Source organism: Zootermopsis nevadensis, unplaced genomic scaffold (genome assembly GCF_977971745.1).
Source record: "Zootermopsis nevadensis isolate Lab colony 2312 unplaced genomic scaffold, Znev_1.0 Znev_ptg000017l, whole genome shotgun sequence".
Lineage (NCBI taxonomy): Eukaryota > Metazoa > Arthropoda > Insecta > Blattodea > Termopsidae > Zootermopsis > Zootermopsis nevadensis.
The window spans coordinates 12,329,136-12,351,151 of record NW_028259149.1 but is presented as its reverse complement, the minus strand read 5'-3'; the positions used below and the strand labels follow the sequence as shown (position 1 = coordinate 12,351,151).

At 39.0% G+C, this 22,016-nt stretch overlaps 1 protein-coding gene across 1 annotated transcript; it reads left to right on the top strand.

Annotated features, from left to right (window-relative positions):
- The first annotated feature begins 631 nt into the window (after positions 1–631).
- Positions 632–21,241, top strand: LOC110835791 (RAS oncogene family member Rab32). The gene is made up of 8 exons (XM_087350707.1): positions 632–790; positions 6,068–6,243; positions 10,498–10,589; positions 10,744–11,957; positions 16,421–16,634; positions 17,384–17,565; positions 17,918–18,061; positions 19,955–21,241. The coding sequence occupies exons 1-8, from the start codon at positions 632–634 to the stop codon at positions 20,066–20,068; spliced, it is 2,295 nt and encodes a 764-aa protein (XP_087206833.1). The 3' UTR covers positions 20,069–21,241.
- Positions 21,242–22,016: the final 775 nt, after the last annotated feature.

Genomic DNA, 22,016 nt, shown 5'->3' with positions numbered 1-22,016 from the left:
GTAGTAGGACCGAAGTTCCTTAAGGTCAAACGTCTCCCCCCTTCCACCACAACTCTTGCGTCTTCTTTTTATCTCTTAATGGAATGGATAAGTAGAGGCTGGCTATTATATTTTATTTTTAGGTTCTTCGAAGCACATTTTAATTCAAGGCGCTTATGAGACTTGTCACATCGCTCGTGAACGGGCAGGAAGGTTCAGGTCTGCGCGTGCGTATTTTTTTAAAGCCTCTGTGATTGAAATATTGAGATTTGAAAATTCTGAATTGTAGAAATATTACACAGAAGTATGTGACAGCGCAACTTGTGTTGTTGGTGTTAGGATTAACGCTGATTAATTGAAATGTATTAGCTCTTCATTAACTATAACTTCTTTGCACGACCGTGTACTTGGTGGGGAGTTTAAGGCGTTCTTGTAATGGATACAACTGACCGTGTAAGTGAATCGATACGAAACACAAAACGCTAGACGTTAATTTTTTATCACAAAAAAGTTTGTGGGTAAGTCGGAGAACAAAGAAAACATTGTTTAATTAATAGTACGAACCAGAATTTGTGGTTAATTTGGAGAATAGACTTAAAAGTAGTGGTTAATTTGTGCCACGAAATTGACATTTAAGAGCGATAGAGTGAGAATGATAGAAGTTGCCACAAGAACAAGCAATCCGCGTTCAAGAGGTGAAAGAACAAAACGACGACAGAGACATCTGAATATGTCCAAAGAAAAAGACAGGTACAATGCAATTCCTGTGAAGATTGCTCTGAGCAACGAGAAGAATGGAAACTACATCTTGGTAAGCTTTTAGTTATTTGAAGTACATGTATATAACCACGTCTTCCGAAGCACAAAGTTTCTTTGTTTAAGTTACATCCTGGGCATCACATTGTTTTCTTACCTAAATTAATAACTCTGTGGAGCAGAGTCCTAGATAAGTTACAGCCGATCAACAAATTCTCCGCCTTTCATTGCGAACCAGATGATTCATTGTCGTGTTCACAAGAGGCCGCCGCTGGACTCAACTGGAGCCAGCTGAATTCAGTCCACACCTTAAGGCCTTCCATGCATACCTATGTATTCCAAGTAGTCTGTTCCTTTCGGATTTTACAACTAAAATTTTGTAGTCATTTCTCATCTGTCCTGTGTTTGTTACGTTCACTGCCCTTCATCCGCCTTGAATTAATCACTAAAATAATTCTGTATATTTTAACCTCGGCGGTTTTGGTTAGGATACGAGGACATCATAGTCACATATAATATTGTGTGGTTGCGTAGATTGGATTCATGTAGCTCATAACTGAATCCAGTGGTTGGCTGTTGTGAACACGGTATTGAATCTTTTGTTTCTGTTAGAGGAAGGTAATTTATTGATTAAGTTAACTACTGTCAGCTTCTCAAGAGTTAGCACTATGCTTAAATGACTCTTTGTCCATTGCTTTGTTACATGAATTACTCACCGCTGTTACGTTATATTGTGGTCGTCACTTTGCCTTGTGACAGACTGTATCTTAGTAAGCACTAGTCAAATTTCACACATCGTTACATGTGTTAATATTCGTTTTGCTTAATTACTTAATTCACAGTCTGGTCATAATAAATCATAATATAAATTTTATCTTTGTAAGCCCTTTACTTATCACCTGAAGTTCTGCTGTTCAAGATGGCGGTGAGCTACCATTCGTCACATAGAACGAGAGTTTTAAATGGGGAGGATTACTTCCTATTTAATTTGTAATATAGAGATTGTTATGAAAGCATTTATATTATTAATTATTAATAGAAATCATTATTATAATTGCACTGTATTAATACTAGTATTTAAGTCCTATAGTATTTTACAACTCGTTTCATTGATGTAAGTCCAACACCCCACTTCTCAATGCATGCACTGGACCACCACTGACTGATTCCTGCTTAAAATTAATCTAACAATTGAAAAATAAATCTCAAGCCTATGGTAAAATATAATATTGTGGTCCCTTGATCTTCCGCTTTTAAAACAGTAGATCGGCACTCAAATGAAACAGCCATTTGAAACACTTCATTTCGACAAGGAAGTCGAATTAAAGTTTTGAATAGTTCTTATGTTCTGACTCGACAGAGTTCGAATAAGATAGGAGAATGGTCATGAAGGGTGAGTGAATTGTGATTTGGAAGGATGTTTTTGGAGATATTGTCCCGGTGTACGTTTGAAAGTACTGAAGAAAACCATAATAAACTTCGGTCATGATAACTGGTAATAGGGCCTAGTTCGACCCTTATATTACCGGATACATTAAGCGACTTTAGGCTATCCCTGCACGAATCAATTCGGCATTTAGTTATAAAAAACGCGACCGAAAGAACTGTATAACATTAGAAAATACTGAGAGACAGTGTTCAGTTTAAATGTCATCACGTGGTTACTGCGCAACCCGCCGTCTTGTTTGTCTTCTAGTATAGTTAAGTTGCCCGTTCGCTGGGGTACCTGAGAGACACGGGAGAAGGGCGAGATAATTCGTAATCAAATTAAGGGCCCTGTGCGCCGTACTGCCTCATTGATCATCACCGACTGTTCACTATTTAGAGGGCTTCCACCATCTGTAATGCAGGGGTGGACAATTTTAATCTTTGCCTTTTCGAAGGAGACCTAACGTTGGCCCGTAGAGTCTATTGAGGATAAAGAGGCGTCACAGACATGCCAAAATATATTAAAATAATATATTAAGTGGGTTCCTTATCGCTATTTCGTGGTTCTTTCTGAGGTCGCGGAAGGAGGAGACTGCTTTCGAATATGGAGGACATGTATGCGTCGAATAAGTACTCTCGGGCAGCCGAAAATGGGTGATCCTCAAGCTTGGGGTTGGGCGGAGGGTTAACAACCCCTCGCCGTAAACTCTGCTGCGGTACTGAATGCCAAAGAAAGTTTCGGAATAGGACCGATTCTTTAGCACAACCCAAACCAAGTGAAAATAGACATCTACAAAATTTTAGTCGGAAAACCGGGCGGGAATTGACGACTTAAGAGACGACTAGATGGAGATGGGGAGATGATATTAAGATAGATCTTAAAGAAATATTGTGTGATTTTATGAGTTGGTTTCAAATTGTTAAATTAGTGTCTATTGGTGGGCTCATGTGAACGCGGTAATGAACAATCGGATACTATAAAAGTAAGAATTTCTTGACTAGCTGAGCGTTACGCTAACCTTACCTTCTGTTTAAACTACTTTACCAGAAGGACGATTGGGAACTGCCTGGGAACCTTCGTAGACGTAAATTTGTTTCTCTCTGTTAAATGAGGTATCTCTCACTACTGTCCCACTCTCTTTTCTCTCATTCATTCTACTTGAAAGAGTTAATTTTGGTTCTTGTCGGTTCAGTGTAATCTCTCTTTACATGGATCTCCGGTCGAACTTAATATGAATTTACCGAACACAAGACTGGCACCTGACATGAAAGAAAGAACGAGGAATGGAAATAAATGCAACTGTGCAAAGGACGAAAAGAAGAGAAAAAGGAAGAGAGAAACGTCTAATGAAAAAGAAAGAAGAAAGACTGGACGAATAAATAAATAAATAAATGTATGGGTAACCCAGACATTTAGTAGGGTTCAGCTGATGTGTGAGTTCCTCCGTAAGAGTCGACCCCTGAATAATACAGTAGGATCTACTGATCCACCTGCAGCGGAAGACCGCGCTATGTCCATCCTCAGTTCCTGGCTTTTTGTTGTCTCTGCTATATTATCACGCTGTTTGTTAACCGACAAATGTCTGTAGTGCTTAAAGCGACAAAGTAGAATAAACAGGAATGAGTAATAAGGACAGATGTGACAACAAGCTTTTGTGGTCTATTATAAGGCAATATAATGCCAACATTCGTTTGGAGCAACTGAGGAACCCCCCCCCCCCCAAAAAAAAATCCTCGGATTGGAAAACTAGGATACGCGGGTACCTTCCACACGCGAGTCCGAACTTTTATCGCTGTGCTAATTTGTTTAACATTGATTTTCTTATTTAATGGCTTCTTCTTGACGGTGTATCACCCAGATGACTGAACTGTGTCTTAAAATCCATTGAATTTCTGAGTAGTAAGACGATCATATTTCTGGTGAAGTTTCTTTTTTAATATACGGTTATGGCGTCGCGGCGTGTGGCCTGAGAGGATGCTAGCTGCCAGTAAATATCCAGGACGTGTTCCATATATTCCTTGGTAATTTTCCCTCGGGAAATAGTTGCAAGAAGTTTAAGCTTCGTGCCAACGTTACGGACTAGAAGTAAGAGCCAGAGTGCTCTATCTCCAGTCTCTTCTGTGAAAACATCCAATTATTATTAGTTAACCCTTTTAGTGCCGCGTGTAATTTTAAACGAAGAGACTTTTTATATTTCCGAATTTCTTTGGCAATTTATGAGTTTCTTGTCGGATAGTTCATTATAAACTTGAATTTTCGACAGATGGCAAAGAGAGTATATCGTCATATATATTTCTTAACGCAATATCTCGTTCGTAGAATTATATGACCATTCAATTTCATTGTAAATCTTGTTTTATTCTGTGCTAAGTAATTTTTGCTCTTGATATAGTGTCGTTAAATAATGAACGATCTAAACAACCAGTATTATTTCCGTGAAAGACAACGGCGTTACTTTATTTGCAGCTGTCTTTATTGAAATTATACGTGTTACGTAACATTGGACCAAATAGAAGATGTTTAGCGACGTTGCGTGCTGAAGTAATCGAATGCATTATGGTTGGATGTTTTTGGATGATGAATCGAGAGAGCGAACAGTGTGGTGTAACGGCGTTGCCTTTGCCTTGTATTCGGTAGGTACATGGTTCGAATTTAGGTGGCTTATGGACTGTAATGACTGATTATTTCACTGTTTTCCTCAGTCTTCACAACCAAATGCAGAGGCTACATCTGCCTCCTCCTAAACCCGCACATAATCACAATTTATGGTAATTTTTTCATTTTTAAATTGATCATATAATATGACAGTCTTATGAACATGCTTATAACATTCTCGTTGGTTAAAGAGAAAGAATGTGACATCATCATATTTTATTGTCGATTGTAATCTTCTGGGTTGTGACGCCGCGTGATGTAGATAGTTAACCAACACCACACGTCGTCATGGCAGAAGATCACAGCTGACAGCTTCATCGCCGTGAGACTCTCACATCTCGGACTTTTTCTACTGTTCACTGCCGTGGCCCCACTAAGTGATCGCTTTGTGTAGTAATCTGACGGTGGGCACAGATCGCTTTGTGTAGTAATCTGACGGTGGGCACAGATCGCTTTATGAACTATGAAGACTCGATCGCGGTCGCATAGCAACCACGGAGCGACGAGGAAAATATCTTGTATTGTAAGATAATGCTAGGAAATCGTGTGTACCGAAGTCCCTTGGAAACAATTTGTATTTATCCGTGTTATCATACCCTCGTAAATATACATTGCCCTCCAGTTCCAACTGGCATAGCTGTTCCCTGGACAACGTGCCTCGCGCCACGTCTGCACTAGCAACATGCGTGTCCTTTATCATCTGTAATACTGACGCAATTGAGCAGAGTCCTTCTTGAGGAGCTAATAGTTCGTTCAGTTGTCAAGAAATTTCCAACTTTCTGGGGTTCATTACCGTGTTCACAAGAGCCTTCCAGCAGTCCCTATCCTGAGCCAGTTGAATCCAGACCCACCCTCCAACCCCATTTCCTAAAGATTCATTATAATGTTGTTCTTCCGTCCACACTAGGTCTTCCGAATGGTATTTCCCTTCAGGCTGTCCAGTAAGTACTCTGTTCTCAGACGTCTTCAATCTGTTCTTACGCTAAAATGGAGGTCCAGGGTTCAAAATTATACTTTTGTGTATCGTAATCTTTACGCATTCAGATACAGTAGCAGATGGGAAGACAGAAGAGTGAACGGTGTGCTAGGAAGCATTCCGTGATTTCATTATGCATTTAATTTTTTCGTGAATGCGATTTCATCATCAGGGCAATTATTACACAGATTATGGAGGCTGTGAGCACTTCTGAAACGTCGGTAACTTTCTACGAGACTGCACTGTCTAACATAATCTTCATGTTGGCGCAGTTCGTGCTGTTGGCTGTATTGACATTTTGTATGCTGCGGTGTAAATATGAGATTGCCGTTCATATCCCATCGTGGGACGATACAGGCGGAAAAGTAATTCGATCTCGTGGAAAGAAGTCAAGAAATTCAAGTCGAGTAAGGCAGGCGGCTCTGCCCCTAACATTAGACTACAATATGTACGTAGACTCAGTGATGTGGGAACAGATTTGATAGTCGGTTCAGGTTTGCAACAAAACCGCAAAATTAACCGATAGAAGCCGATATACCGAGTGTTATTTCTTACTTTCCTCGACCACGGACACAGTGTCCTCCCATGAAGTCGAACCGACACATAAAACATAATTTCGCTTCACGGCTGCGCTGTGTAAAAGACACCACTGTAATATTGTGAATTTATTTAATACGTTGAGGCATTTCCAAAAATTGGGTGCCTGATGTTGTAGTGTATTTAAGTATGGATTTTATGAATCCCATATCTCATACCTGTTGTTATGTGCTAGCACGTGAAACAGGGCGTAAAAATATGCGGAACAGCATGTGATCATGACAGCATGCATCTGAGAGCCGTGTGCACTGAACTTATTTATCATCAGATAGTACAATTGGTAAACACTCCCATGCAATTAATCTTAACACAGGAAATTAGTTTTACGTGTAATTACCATTGTACTGTGCGCAATATTGTTTGATGATTTGACGCTCCCAAACATTCGACAGTTGAATAAGGCGTGTTGAAGAGAGAATTCAGTCACGCATTACTGAAGGGAGGAACAAAATAATGAGGAAGATGGCTGTCTTCTTGGATGCTGCACCGCGTAGTCTGGTAGACATTTAACAGGCGGCAAATATCTCTAAAACGTCGGTAAACGTCTACCAGACTACGCGGCTCTAAAACTCGGAAGACAGCCATCTTCATACGCGCCGCCGTGTAAACCTAAAATGTCACGCAATAAAAGATGGCTCCTGAAGAGAAGGAAGTGGTCCATGGAGGTGGAGGAAGCTGCATACATTCTTGATCCAGGCACTAGTTAGAAGTGGCGGACCTTCACACTCCGGCCATTTTGTTCCTGGAGAAAATAACAGTCTCTGGTATTGATCTAATTGGAGGCCGGGCGAGTTGGTGTGGATGCGGTAAAGAGAAACCATTCTTCTACCGGAAATCGAATTCCTGTCAGCCAGCTGTTTAGTGGCTGAGGTACATGAGCTTATCTTCTGTTCTTTTGTTGTAGAAGTTTTCTAAACGTTTAATGAGACAAGCTGCATGAGTCGTTCGACAAACCGTGACAATTGTCCAACTTTAGAGAGGAATTCAACCCTCGTTAGAGACTCAGGACTGAGCGCTGCTGCCGAAATCGGCTTTTAGGTAAAAGATGAATCAGTAAACTGTAACAGTTTATTTTTATTGCTGGGTTACTGGTAGGATAGTTGGTGGGGGCGGACTTTTCGCCGTGTAAGGTGGTTTGAAACCCATCCTTTATGTCCTACTCTAAGTAAAAATGTGTTTTGCTCCTGGCACCTCCTCTTTGCAACTAGACCAAGTATTGATCTGTATGTTTAGGCATCACAGCCTGAACGCAAAACAGTGCTTGTATTCGTATCTTCTTATGAGCTTGAAATTCTAATATGTCGAAAGAGATAAATGTATTTTGTTGTAATTCTCGAAACAACTGTACAGGTCGTCAACCACTTCTTGCAGTATTTAATATTGTCTCCACAAGATACCTACAGAATGTTAATTTATTTCAGGAAATGTGGCTCAAATACGGAAGATCTGGACTAATAAGAAACATATAATGACACAAGCCACGTGTAGTAGAATTTGATGTTTTCACGGCGGTGAGTGTGAAGATGGCTGTCTTTTGGGTTGTAGCGCCGTATAGTCTGTTAGAAGTTTACGGACGTTTCAGAGATGCTTGATATCTCCAGCATTAAGGCGATGAGTGTTCACGGCTCAACTACCAAGAATACAGCCATCTTATCACGATATTTTTTCGCAGAGACTAAGAAAAGTTTGTAGTCAGTGCCGTTAACTCTGCTGAAATTTGAACTGGATACTTCCCAAATACAAGTGGTAAGCGTTTCTGCTGCACGAGTTTGCTTTTTGATTGTTTTGAAAGCGCGTAGAATGAGATAATTTAGGATCCATTGGCGAGCTTCTGTTGTAATTGTGATGAACGTTCCTGTTTGTTAAACAGAAGGGAAATAATTGTCTTCCCCGGCGCATTAAATGTCAGATAATGGGGTTACTTTGTATTCTGTTCGAATAGCGTATTTCTGTGAGTTTTCAAACAACGCGTCCGTGAAGCGATCTGAAGGGTTATGGGTTGATCCGATTTGACTGGTGGAGCGTCAGACATGAAGACGGCACATGTGAAGTCAGTGTCTGAAAGGAGAGAAAATAATTCCGATGTGATGAAAAGTCATGTAAGGGTCAGTTCTCCATTTTACGTGCAGCCAATGTATGATGTATTCGGGGTCTGTTGAATCGCCAAACCCTCAGTATCAGGTGATTATGTTCTCTACGTCACGTAATATCACATACTGCGCGCCACCTGTTGACTGATGTGAGTTAACGAACAGATGACAATCGTATTGAAGACGATTACTGCAAATAAAGGAGCTGTCGGTTGCCTTACGTTTTGCCTACCATTGTCAGCTAGTTAAATGTTGACAGTCGATGTAGGAGACGTTTATATCGATCGTAAATAGTTCTTGTAAATTCTGAAGTAAATAGACGAAATCGTGTATTACCTGTCTTTGTCATACTCAAATATAATTGTACTCACGAGTTGTAATTTCTTTAGTGTCTCAGTGATGACACTAATGCATAAGTATTAATTTTTTGACATTGAACAATTTAATCCATGAGCCGGGGTTACTCAGTCAGTATAGTGACTAGCTACGGGCTGGACGACTGGGGTTCGATACCCGACGGAGGCAGAGGATTTTTCCTCTAGCATCTTCTCTGGGGCCCACCAAGCCTCCTCTACAATGGGTACCGGGGGTCCTTTCCCGGGGGTAAAGCCGGCCGGGGCGTGATGCTGACCACTCACCCCCATCTAGTGCCGAGGTCAAGGAAGAGAGGAGCTATACCTCCTCTCACCCCAAACGCCTACATGGCGTATAGTGGGACAAACTTTACTTTACTTTACTATTTAATCCAGTAACGTGACAATAATTTATAATCGGTTACAGTGAATAAACAAATTGAAATTATGCGTAAACAGAAAATAAAAATTTACGATGTATACATTCATTCGCTTGCATCCGTCCAAATGTCATTCATTACGACTCGTCCTAAATCTTGATTTGACTTAATTAAGATGAGTAGTTGATCACAGCGATAGGTATCTACTACTGCCACGGGCTGCCGGTTGAGAATCCTTTAGCTTTAGTTTTTGAAACCTAAAGTTGTTGATTCATAATAATAACTTGATGAAAATGCCCTGATATTGTTTACATTGGGTTTATTAAAAAGGAACGCAGAAGAATAATCCAATACCGCGTACACATTACAAGCAACAAGAGTTTAATAAACGTGCGCTGTAATGAATGTACGAGTCCATTTCTTTTAGTAGAGTACAGTTAATGTTCCTAAATTCCTGGCGAATGAAAAGTTTTCCGGGATTGTAGACTTTGTTTCTGTAATATCCTCTTCCAAACAACGAACTGTGGTTAGCGCCATTCTTCTATCATGCGTAGTTTCCGAGCTAAGGAATGCTGAGTTCGAATCCCTCGTCGGGATTGGAACTCAGGACATTTATTTACAAATTTTAGAAACAAGATGGAGGTGACTTGTCAGAGTTTTCACGCGCTGAGTTCATGACGCCCGAGGAAAAATCCCCCGGAATACGCCGAATGGGTCCCAGAATTAGTCTCGACCTGGTGGTGTATAGAAAATGTTCTACACCGCCGTTTGGGAATAACAGCCAAGCACAGACTTTCCGTTTTGAACTAACTGTATTTATTCCATGTTTGACATCAAATTTATTTTATGTACCCCCTGATGAGACTTCATGTACCCTGTGGGGATGCTTGTATTCTTCATTCAGAACATCTGCAGTCCATTGAACTTAGGCTTCAAACTTTAGGGCCGGGAAGATGGAATTTACTATTTGATATACAACCTAATTTCTTTGATTGATTTTATACACTTACAACCATGACAGTTTTTAATACAAACTTTTAAAATATTTGTTACTATTTTCTGTTTGTCTGTAGCTGTTCGGATTCTGATTGCCATTTGTTTTCTTCCGAACTGTCGAATTGAACAGTTTTATTTTCCTCTATATTGATACATTATGAAATAAGTGAAATTATTATTTGAAGTAATTTAAAATTGTGCGTGTCTTTTCTTTGTCCTTTATTTAATGATTATTATTTTCAAGTTTTATTAAATGTATTATTCTATCTTCCCTCCCCCACCTCAGTAGTCTTTCATCTTCCCCCCCCCCCCCCGGCCCCTTCCGCTGCTGGAGTCACGTTGGTTACCTGAGTCAGTCGGGGTCTTGCAGTTGGCTGGGTCAGTATCTGGTATGCATTATATCACGTGTGATCTGCGAGCTGTTTTGTTTGTTCGCTGCTAAGTAGTAGACTTATTAGTGATAGTGATTACATTGTTGATAGCATCGAAATGGAAGATATTTCATCAGGCGTTTCTTCCCCTGAATTTTCAGAATTAAAAAATTCAGTATCGACATCGAAGACCGGACCGCTTTCAGCAGAGACTAGTGGAGCTAAAGTAAAAACGACAACAAAGAGCAGAACTGGTGGCGTCAAATTGGGTTCTTTCAGACTAGGCGGAAGGAGGAAGATAAGTTCCGAAGGAGATTCCAGTACGGAAGTGAAGGAGGATAAAAGAAAGTTAAAAAAACATAAGAAAGAAACCAGCGGTAAGCCAGAATCAGAGGATAGTGCAGCGTCGACGCAGTCTGTAGCCACCAAGCAGTCCCTATCAAGCAGAACATCTTCACTTGTGCGGAAGTTAAGTATTGGGAGGCACAGATCTAGTGGCTCAGGAGGGTCTCTCAAATCGCCGGATACGCCGTCATCTCAAGAATTTCACTCTGCGTCTACTGAAGAAGACTGTTTCTTCCCCGCGTCGTCTTCAACGGGCGTCACTGACGGACGTCCGAGCCAGGAAGGAATTATCAGCGCAGCCCCCACTCAGGATGTCTTAAGTCCCATCGACCAATCGACAGCTCGTACTAAAGTAAGCAAATCCGAGTCAAGTATTAACGACGCTACTCATTGTAACGGTGATTCAGTTACAAAGGCCATGTCGGGGATTAAGGACAACTTGCCCAATCCGGAATCTCAAGACGGAACTCCGGATGTAGTCCAAAGTGAGAAGAGTGAAGCTAATGGCGAGGTAGCCGCTCCGGAAATTGGGAATGATTGTGACGCCAAGAACTTGGTTGAAATTCGTGAACATGTTTCAGAATCGGACCAGAATAAAGAAATTTCATCGGCAGTTGCGAATGGAGATGTACTTCCCACAAGCTACAGCACATCTGTGAATCTTTCAGAAGTTTCGCCTCTAAGCACTACACCGACACCTGTAAATGGAGACAAAACTTCTAAATTCGAATGGCGTGTACTGGATATTCGTAAGGTTGATAAATCGCCAGAGCAAGATGCCGACAGAAAGCCTACAACAAAAGACCAGATCCTGTCCATAACAACGCCTTTGCTGTTGAAACAAAGGCAGCAGGTGGAAGAGTACTTCAAACTTGTTGCGCCGGGGCCTCTGCCTTCTGTGTCAACCAACCACCAGCTGCTGGGCTTAGATGAGGACGATTTTCGCGATTCTAGTGTGGAGACAGAATCGCGGTCGCCGTCTCCTGTCGCGGACACCGAAGTCAAAATATTTCAGAAACTAGGAATTTCGGTAAGCGTTTACTTTGCGTTCTGTGCCACTTGTAATGGGGGGGGGGGTTATCTTTAAAAATTGTATAAAATTAATATTGCGTCTATCTTTAGTCGACACGTTTCGCCTCGGAATATCCTATACAGATTTCGATTATTTTTTTTAGGTTTGCACTAAAGTTATCGAGCGAATTTAATCTTGATTCATACCTGCCGAATGTAGATTCTTTTCTTGATGCTCAAATCGAATTAAGAGAGGGGCCGCACGTCCGTTGCAACGGACGTACTTTTGTACGGACGTAGGTGAGGACATCACACCGTGGCAGCTTGAAAGGATTTAGAAAAAATAATAATAGTATTGTCTGTACTTACAAATCATAATTCTATGACGGCCGTACTTTGTACGGTCGTGTGGCCCCAGCCTGAGATTTGAGGTTCTCACTGCTGTGAAGATGTCCATTTCGTCTTGTGGTTAGTAGTGCAATATGGACATGTAGGTAGATATCGTTTCGGAGAAACGTAGGTCTCCATCTTCAGAGCCGAAGTCCTGAAAATGGTGACAGTATTTTTTTCCCCCCGAAATGTTGGTATCTGCTAGTCCACATGGCATATGTCCAACATCGACATCAGAATTAATTTCTCAGAAACGGTTCATCGTGCAAAAGATTGTGTACTGTAAATTAGGTAAAAGGATGTCGATAGGATATAAAACTTTAATTTCAAACATTTTTCGGTGTGATGAATATGTCTGTCCAATAGCATACAAACAAAACACACATCTGTAAATAGTGTGGATGTTGTATCTACAATGAAACCGCCTTCTTATTTTTTAAACACGAACATATCTAACGTATTTTATAGTGAACGAAAGTTAATTTGATTTAATAAATACAGGTGTACTTTCTGTAGTATCTACCACTTAAAAATTAAAGCATGTAATTAGATATGATACAGCAACTGAGAAGGAATTAAAGCAGATTAATTCGTCATGGCGTCACGTATTTAACCCTTTGAAGCCGAAAGTCGTCTGAATGTTTAAGAATTAATCCGTACCTCAAAGAAAGCACACGTCGTCATTACAAATATCACCTGGTAAATGCTCCTTAAGGAAATAATCGCTATTTGCATTGCTAATCATACGAAATCCACAAATACAAAATGCAGTTTCTGGTAATTAAAGTAGGTGATACAAATAGTTACTACTGGGGTCAAAGGATTAATGTGTACTGAAAATTAGTACAAATTTTCACTGTTCAGTCGGGAAATGACGAGACAGAGATTTACAGGTAACGGTTCTCGTGTGAGTACACATTGATTTGATACAAAGGTTTCTGAAACAGAAACTAAGATCACGATTTTGTGTTGAACTTCTTCAAACGTGTTGCTGCCATAACGAATTTTATGTATTTAATCGTGTACGCCACAAAACACGTCCTTATACTCTTTCGATTTACAGGCTCTCCAAAGGCAGGAAATTCGAAATATGTACATGGCCCAACGTAGACTTCATTAAGGAACCCAATTTTTTGTTTCTAAGTGTTCATGATGCCGTGCATCTTTGATAAAATATAAATCTTCGTAGTCAGGTAAAATAGTTTGATTAGATTGCAATAGCTGGTTCGTATCTGCAGTAAACGAACGTAGATAAATATATTTGGATGGTATGTAGGCCTCAATTAAAGATTATATATTTCTGCTGTGGCCTTGCGAAGCATTGAGATTCTTTTGAAAGTTGTTTCCTGTAGGGCTAACCTTCGAAGCCGAACCTCGTCTAAATATTTAAGAATTCAGTCCTTACCTATAAACAAACAAATTTTACCATCACAAATATAAACTTTTTGATGCTAATTAAGGAAATAATTGCTGTTTGCACTGAAAATCATGCGAAACCCATAAATACAAACTGCAGCGTTACAGATTATATTGAAGCAGTTGGGACATAGTTGATAGTTGCCACTGGGCTTTAAAGGGTTAATAAAGATTGCCGATGTCTTCTGGGTTGTAGCGCTGTGTCGTCTAGTAGAAGTTTACCGACGTTTCAGAGGTCCATGCTGCCTCCGTCATCATCGCCCTTATGGAGGCAGCAAGGACCTATGAAACATTGGTAAATTTCTACCAGACTTCGCGGCGCTATAACCCGGAAGACGGCCATCTTTGGACTCAGCGCCGTGAGAACTTCAGATCATATTGACAATGTTGATTGTGAATAATAAGTTTACGAGTCCCCGGTTTTTCCGCACACTGCGGACAGGCTACAAAGGGGGGGTCTCCAATTTGGGTGTTTTACGGGGATTAACAACCTTTTATCGTAAAAGAACTAGCATGTTAGAAGTGTCACGATCAGTCTGGGATTTGGTACAGATTCTGTGGAACGGCGTAAGGACGAAAAATGTGGCTTAGTATAGGAGCCACTGGCAGGGTGTTCTAAAAGCACTGTAATGAACCTTCAGTTGTAATAAAATGCTGTGATTTTTTTTACTAGTTCAACGACTATTAAGTTCTCAAGGAGGCTTTACTTCATGTAATTCTAGAAGGAAGTTAATTACATGTGGTCCCATGACTGGTTCAGATTTAATACTAAAGCTGCTAAACAATGTGTTCGTACACGAGGAAGAGATTAAATGAAGAGATTTTGAATTATTCCAGTACTCGGAACCGAATCATGTGCTATTCAAACTGCTTTGAGATAAGACAGAGTATATAAACGCTTGTTTGCCGTGTAGATTCATTGCCCTTTGGACATGAAAAGTGTATGTGAGGATATTTGAAAGCTGCGTTCTTCTGCCTGTGCGATTGGCTAGATGACACGTTACATGGTAAGGACACGTTTCCTGTAGGCCTGTATTCGAGATTTATAGGTTGCAGATGTGTGGTGTTGGGGCAGATTTTTGTCGAGAATATCGAGTTTGATCCACCTATAATGCAGAGTTTGAGTCATGAGAGCGCGGTCTAGAAAAATGTTTTATACAATGGAGACTGTTTTTAAAAACTGTGAACCAGCAAATTGTTACTAATATTTTTAGATACGTGTTACTGGTATGTGATTTAGTAGAATGCCTTTGCTGTATAATACGATACGAATCATCTTTTCCGCCTCCTAAGGACGTTTACATTTTGAAGATTTCTTGTCTTCTGGGTTGTTGCGCTGTGTAGTCTGGTCGATGTTTACCAACGTTTCAGAGGTCATATTGCCTCCGTCATCAGGGCGATTCTTAGTATTAAGATTTCTGTCTTCTGGGTTGTTGCGCTGTGTAGTCTGGTCGATGTTTACCAACGTTTCAGAGGTCATACTGCCTCCGTCATCAGGGCGATACTTAGTATGAAGATTTCTGTCTTCTGGGTTGTTGCGCTGTGTAGTCTGGTCGATGTTAACCAACGTTTCAGAGGTCATACTGCCTCCGTCATCAGGGCGATGAGTATGAAGATTTCTGTCTTCTGGGTTGTTGCGCTGTGTAGTGTGGTCGAAGTTAACCAACGTTTCATCGCCCTGATGACGGAGGCAGTATGACCTCTGAAACGTTGGTTAACATCAACCAGACTACACAGCGCAACAACCCAGAAGACAGAAGTCTTCATACTCATCGTTGTGAAAACCTCAAATCGTTTACATTTTGTTGGTCATTTGCTTTAAATACAAACAACGCGTTTTTACTGATAATTACTTGCAGTAATATATTTACAGTGAGGGTCTGTTAGCACTAGTATATTTGTCACCGAACATGATTAAAGTAATCAAACAATGAGGATGAGATGGACGGAACTTGTAGCAAACATAAGAGCGATAACTACGCTTGTAACAGAGTGAGTCACAGTTAGGCCCCTATTCCAAGAAATTCTAACTCTGAAATGAACAAAGTTGTGGATACGATACGAAGCACAGCGTACTGGAGCAAAATTCAGGTTTATTTTTACGATTAAAATTTTTTCTAAGTGCTGAATATGGCTGCCACGACTCCATTCTAGAGTTATAATCTATTTAAACCTGGACCTAACTCCATTAAACGTATTCTTTCCAAACTTTCTGAGAATTTGTTTATAGTTTTTATTACTTTGTTATGTTATTTACAATTCTGTATTATCTTCATTGCATTTATATTCCAGTATTTTGTATCGCGAGACTTTGCTGAGGAACTGCATTTCTCCTCATAAAAGCGTTGATATGGCTACAACTTATAGAATTGTAACTAAAGGGTGTAAATAGAAAAGGAACTGCATGTGTCGCGATGTAATTAAGCATATATTATTTTCAAGTCTTGACAGAATTAACTTATGTTATACCAATACACTTAACTTCCCTGATTCCTGTTAGTAATTTGGGTCAGCCAATAGAAGCTATTGCCTGGGGGTGATAATGTGGTGTGGTGCTTAAGCACAGGGACAAATTTACCTTTAATTCTATATAGATCTGATATTTAACTCTTTCTAATTCTGCATATTAGAATTGGTGAACTTAACGTAATTTCTGATGAATTTTAATTGTTCCAGCAGCCGACGCAACAGGTTGGTGAAAAACGTGAACACCTGTACAAGATCTTGGTGATTGGTGAACTTGGTACGGGAAAAACCTCAATTATCAAGCGTTATGTCCATCAGTTCTTTTCTCAGCATTACCGTGCCACTATTGGCGTTGATTTTGCTCTCAAAGTCCTTAATTGGGATGCAAACACAATCATAAGACTGCAGCTATGGGACATTGCAGGTACTGTGCACTTTGTTTTATAAAATAATTCAGTGTATAGTGTATACATAGGAAATGCGACATTCAGCACCTTTTTTGTTACTACAATGAAAACAAAATTGACGGATTGTTTTAAGTAGTCCTACAAATTTGAAACAGAAAATAGTTCTTTGCTAAATTGTGTGATGTAGAGCAGTGGTATTCAACCTGGGGTACGCGTGCCCCCCGGGGGTACACGAAGACATCTTAGGGGGTTCGTGAAAATTTAAAAAAAAAAAAAAATATATATATATATATATATATATGATTTCATGATAAATACTGAATAATCAGTAATGTAATTTATTTAATTTATTTTAGATGTAATTATATACTATGTATAACTTGAATTATACACCAACAACTTTGGGGTACAAAGTTGAAGAGAAATTATATCTGGGGGGTACGCGAACAAAAACGGTTTAATACCACTGATGTAGAGCATTTCTAATATCCTGTGTTTTGTGTTGAGGAAAAAATTTGAGGGCTGATAATTTTTAATTTATTGAACATCATCTCACATTCCTGTTTGAACTACGTGTTAAAACAAAAATTAGGGGCCCCACCACACACACACACATGCAAATAAGGTACATGTGCAGTATGTCCCCAAAATATTTATGGATGCATTGGTCCAATAGGAAATTTTGAATACGCAGAAATTTTTCATAAATACCTTGCTATAGGTATGACAATGAATGTAAGCTAATGGCATTGGCCTTCAATTCTAGGGCAAGAGCGATTTGGAAATATGACTCGTGTATATTATAAGGAAGCAGTTGGAGCGTTCGTTGTTTTTGATGTAACAAGAGCCGCTACATTTGATGCAGTTGTCAAGTGGAAGCAGGATTTAGATGCCAAGGTTCAGCTACCAGATGGCACCTCCATACCATGTGTTCTGCTAGCGAACAAGGTAATCTTTCATCACTAAATGTAGAAGACTTAGTCTCCAACAGATGCTGACTTAACATTTTGAGAAAATGTTTGTCCCCATCTGTTTTAACCTGGAGTAGTTCAGATTTGTATGTTATGCAAATGCTGCACACAAAATCTTTCTTTCTGAGTTTACAGTGCTCCACAATGAGGAGTGTTGATGGCAGTCTCCTGGGTTGTGACACCACGTGGTCTTGGTTTCAAAACCCAGAAGACCGCCATTAACATTTTCACTGTCATGAGAACTCTAAATCTTGGATACAAAGACAAGTGACTGCTTTTCACTTCTGTACTGTAAAAATTAGTTTATCTGTGCATACTTTGACTTCTAGTGTGACCAGCAGAAGGAAGGAATTGTAAACAGTCCTTCTAAGATGGATGAATATTGCAAGGACTGGGGTTTCACCGCTTGGTTCGAGACCTCTGCAAAAGAGAACATCAATATTGAAGATGCTGCTAGGTCCTTAGTAACAAGGGTGAGTTACTTTTAAGAAAACTTTGTAAATACGGTGGAGTCCCGATTATCTGATCTTAAGTTATATGGCATTCCATTTTATCTGATGTGCTGCTAGAATGCTCCATTTTATCAACAGTCAACTCAGCACGTAGCGAAATGAATCGCACTCCCCTCCATTCACCTACAATTTATGTAGTCACTTGCTACAGACATAATTCCATTCAGGTACTGGTATTTCTTTGCCATAAAGGAAAGGAATACCTATTAATAATCTTTTTAAAAAACAAAACAACAACAATAACTTCAATTTACATATTTATATTATGTTAAGTAGGATTTGAGGTTTTCATGGTGGTGAGTCTGAAGATGGCTGCCTTCATCATCCTGATGATGGAGGCAGTAAGGACCTCTGAAATGGTGGTGAACTCCTATCAGACTACATGGTGCTAGAACCCAGTAGACAGCCATTATGTTGAATATTACTTTCATTTGTGAGATTTTTCATTTTGTTATATTTTATTTTTTCATGATTTAATGTTTTTAAACTGAGTTGATATTAACTCTCATCTCTTTCATTAGTCTGCCATATTATCTGACATATTTTATCTAGTCATCATTTAGTCTTATTTAGGTCAGATAATCAGGACTGTACTTAGTTCTTATTTTAAGTTTAAAGAATTGAGAAAATACACTGGCATTGTTCAACAATTCAAGAATTAGCATATATGTTGATCGTCTTTCTGTTCCTGCTGAAAATGTAAAATTTAAATTTCAGTTCTGTAATGTATGTAAAGAAATTTCAACAGCTTTACTTGTGTATAATGTTTTTTTTTTGGATGTATGGTTTGTACTTGGCTGAAGCACTGTTTGTTTGAGTCGATGTATTTTGATGTTTTGTTAGTCATTCAAGGTGGATGCTGGGACCAAACCTTGAAACAGGCTACAGTGACATCCTTTCAGTCTTTTCCATTTCGTTGTTCATAACCATTCTGTTGTCATATCTGATACAGGAATATTCTTGTAAGAATTTCACTGGTTTCATGGGTTCACTTCAAGCTAGATATATTCTGTGCTATTACAATTAAAATTACAGGTGATTATTCTTGGTGCTTAGAACCACAGATCGCTCAGGTGGCACAAAATTAAAACTGAACTGTCAGTCCTCACTGTTAACTCAAAGTAGCAACAACCATTACTACTCATTGGTCCAGGTTGTGAACTTCATTCACAACAGCAAAATCTCTCCTAAATTCAGAGTCTTTATACTCTTGTGGAGCAAGGGCAGGACTGGCACTCGTCCTTAGGCCCAGGTCCATGCCACTGTTGGACATTGTCCATTCATCTGAAATGTATCTGATGTATAAGACATTTCAGGAATTGGCTCTACTTCCATCTTCAGGTGACTGGTTGTCATTATACTGACAGTTTCAATTATCCTCTTTTAATATTAGTGACATCTGTCACTAACTACTAGACCACCAGGGTTGTTAGAAGATTAGCTTAGTTTTCAAAAGGTCCTGGGTTTGATTTCATCCATTGCCACACACCTTTAGTGAATCATCATATTTGATGCTAAATAATTTTTTTGTGTGTGTTTAAGATCACAATCTAAACTTGGATATTTATTGTGGCAAAGACTTTATGGCTTTCCTCACTTCCTTCAGTAAAATGACAGGCCACAGCAGTTTCCATTTGAACAACTTCCCAATTCATTATTCAGTCATCTTGCTATTTGAATATGAGTAATTATATAGTTGAAATTATATTAAGTAAACCAAGAATCACTGTCTGCAGTTGGTACAGTATTGCTACATTTCCAAACAACTATAAGAATTCAGGTGAAAGCTGGGTGTTGTTGATGCTTGTGGATGTCAGAGTTGTCACATTTGCTAATTTTTGCCATATTTTTTAGATTCTGCAGAATGAAATGTTGACAAATCATAATGAATCTTCAAAAGATCTGGAGAGATTTGCTCTTGATGGAAAGAACCAGCGGGACCAGAAGAGCAAGACATGTTCATGCTGACAGAGCTCTTGATATAAGCAATGGAACACTTTCATGTGCCTCAAGGTGACAAGTTACGATTGTACCTGAGCTGCAGGACAGTGGTGGAATTTTGAACAGAATGGAGCACTTGTAACTCATTCTGCTTGAGTGTGTTGAGAGAATCTTAGGATTGCTATATTGCCAGTTACTAATTATCATAATTTATTGATAGAGGTCAGTAGTGTAATTTGAATAGCAGCAAAACATTCCAGCAATAGGGGCCATAAATATGTTGAAGATAATTTAAAATTAGAAGCAAAATTTACAAGAAATGTGCAGTTGTGTAACTTCCACAAAGTGAACTGCTGGAAACATTGTAACAAAAATGAATACTTTGTTTGCATGTTATGAAATTAATTTTGAGAACAAAATATCCAACATGTGTATGTGATGCAAGTATATATTAATTAGATGTTTACTCTAGTAATTCATCCACACTTGGAGTTTTCTTGATGTATTTGCTTCAAATTATGTATCAATTTCAAAGCGAAAGTGTAATAGAACCCTCAGATTTTTTTTGTGGTTGCAGTTTGGTCATTATGTTTGTAGATCTATGCTTTTGTGCCTTGACCAAAGTAAGACCAAGTTTTAAGACAATGATTGGAATGTGTCGTCAACCTTGAATTTAGTATCAGCTAGACTGTATACAATTCATTACTATGTTTTATATCCCACATTTAACTGAATTACCACTTCAACAAAATTGCATGTTATATATCCATACTGTTTTTAAAATGTTGTTAAAAAAATTTAACAGTTCAACTAAATATAGATGTGACTAATTCTTTATGACCTGAACTAATAATGTACTTGAGATGGATTTTCTGCACATAAATTTTTATTTTCCTCTCCGTTGTTGAATTAATAGAAAGTAGTCACTTTGTCTTGAATAAAAAATGAGTTATGTAAATGTGAACACACATAAAACTTGGTCCCCTGGATTGCATACTGCAGAATATTTCTGTAAAGTTATAAACAGTGTGCATTTTTAGCATATAAATGGTGTAATTTCTTATACATTTGCCTGGCTTACATCAGTGTGCAACTTGCTAGTCGTTTCAGAACTGTGTGGCCATATTTCATTATGTATAATGTATTTTTATAAGTATGTTTGTAATGTAGTTAGAAATATTAAATTATGAATTTCCTTAATGACATGATGTAATTAATTTTCTCTTCAACATTGGTACCAATTTTTTTGCCATGAGATACTATAACAGATTTGAGATTCTACAGTGGTGAAGATGTTGATAATTTTATGAGTTTTGATTTGTGTATGAACATTTCAGACAAGCAAACTGCCTTCATTTTTAGGGCTGACTTAAACTGTGTCCACATAGCTTTACAACCCAGAAGTCAACATCGACATTTTGGCTTCTCCCAAATGACATTTTAAACCACTGACTGATTTTCCTTAAATTTGGTATGGATGTCAGGCTGTAGATTCTCTGTTTTAACTTCTAACTTCAATAATACATTGGGGAGTATGTGAACAAGGTGCTGAGACACTAGCTCTGCCTTATATAAATTCTGAAAGTTTGATGGTCTTTAAAAAATGCCTAATTAACTAGATGTCTTACAGAACCTGAAGGATCATCACTGGTCCCTGTCCTGAGCCACAAAAAATCCAGACTCCTTCAAGTCATATCTCCCATAGATCTTGCCTGAGATCCTCCCATCTGCATCTAGGTCTCCCCAGCAGTCTCTTCCCCTCAGGCTTCCCAACCAATACCCGGTGCCTACCTCTTGCTCTATCCACACATGCCACATGCCCTGCCCATCTCATTCTTCTTGACTTAATCATCAGCATATGCTTAAAAATGCATATTTTTTCTTAATTTTTTGTAGAACATAAAATATGACTTATTCCACATATTTAGTTGGAAATTTTTTTATGTTCCTGTGAATTTCTAACAAACTTTATAGC

Bases quoted from the DNA above. Each gene is read 5' to 3' on its own strand.
- LOC110835791 (XM_087350707.1), top strand. From the start codon at position 632: ATGATAGAAGTTGCCACAAGAACAAGCAATCCGCGTTCAAGAGGTGAA. The intron at 10,590-10,743 runs GTCAGTATCTGG...CTGAATTTTCAG, and splicing joins GGGGTCTTGCAGTTGGCTGG to AATTAAAAAATTCAGTATCG. The intron at 18,062-19,954 runs GTGAGTTACTTT...CATATTTTTTAG, and splicing joins CTAGGTCCTTAGTAACAAGG to ATTCTGCAGAATGAAATGTT.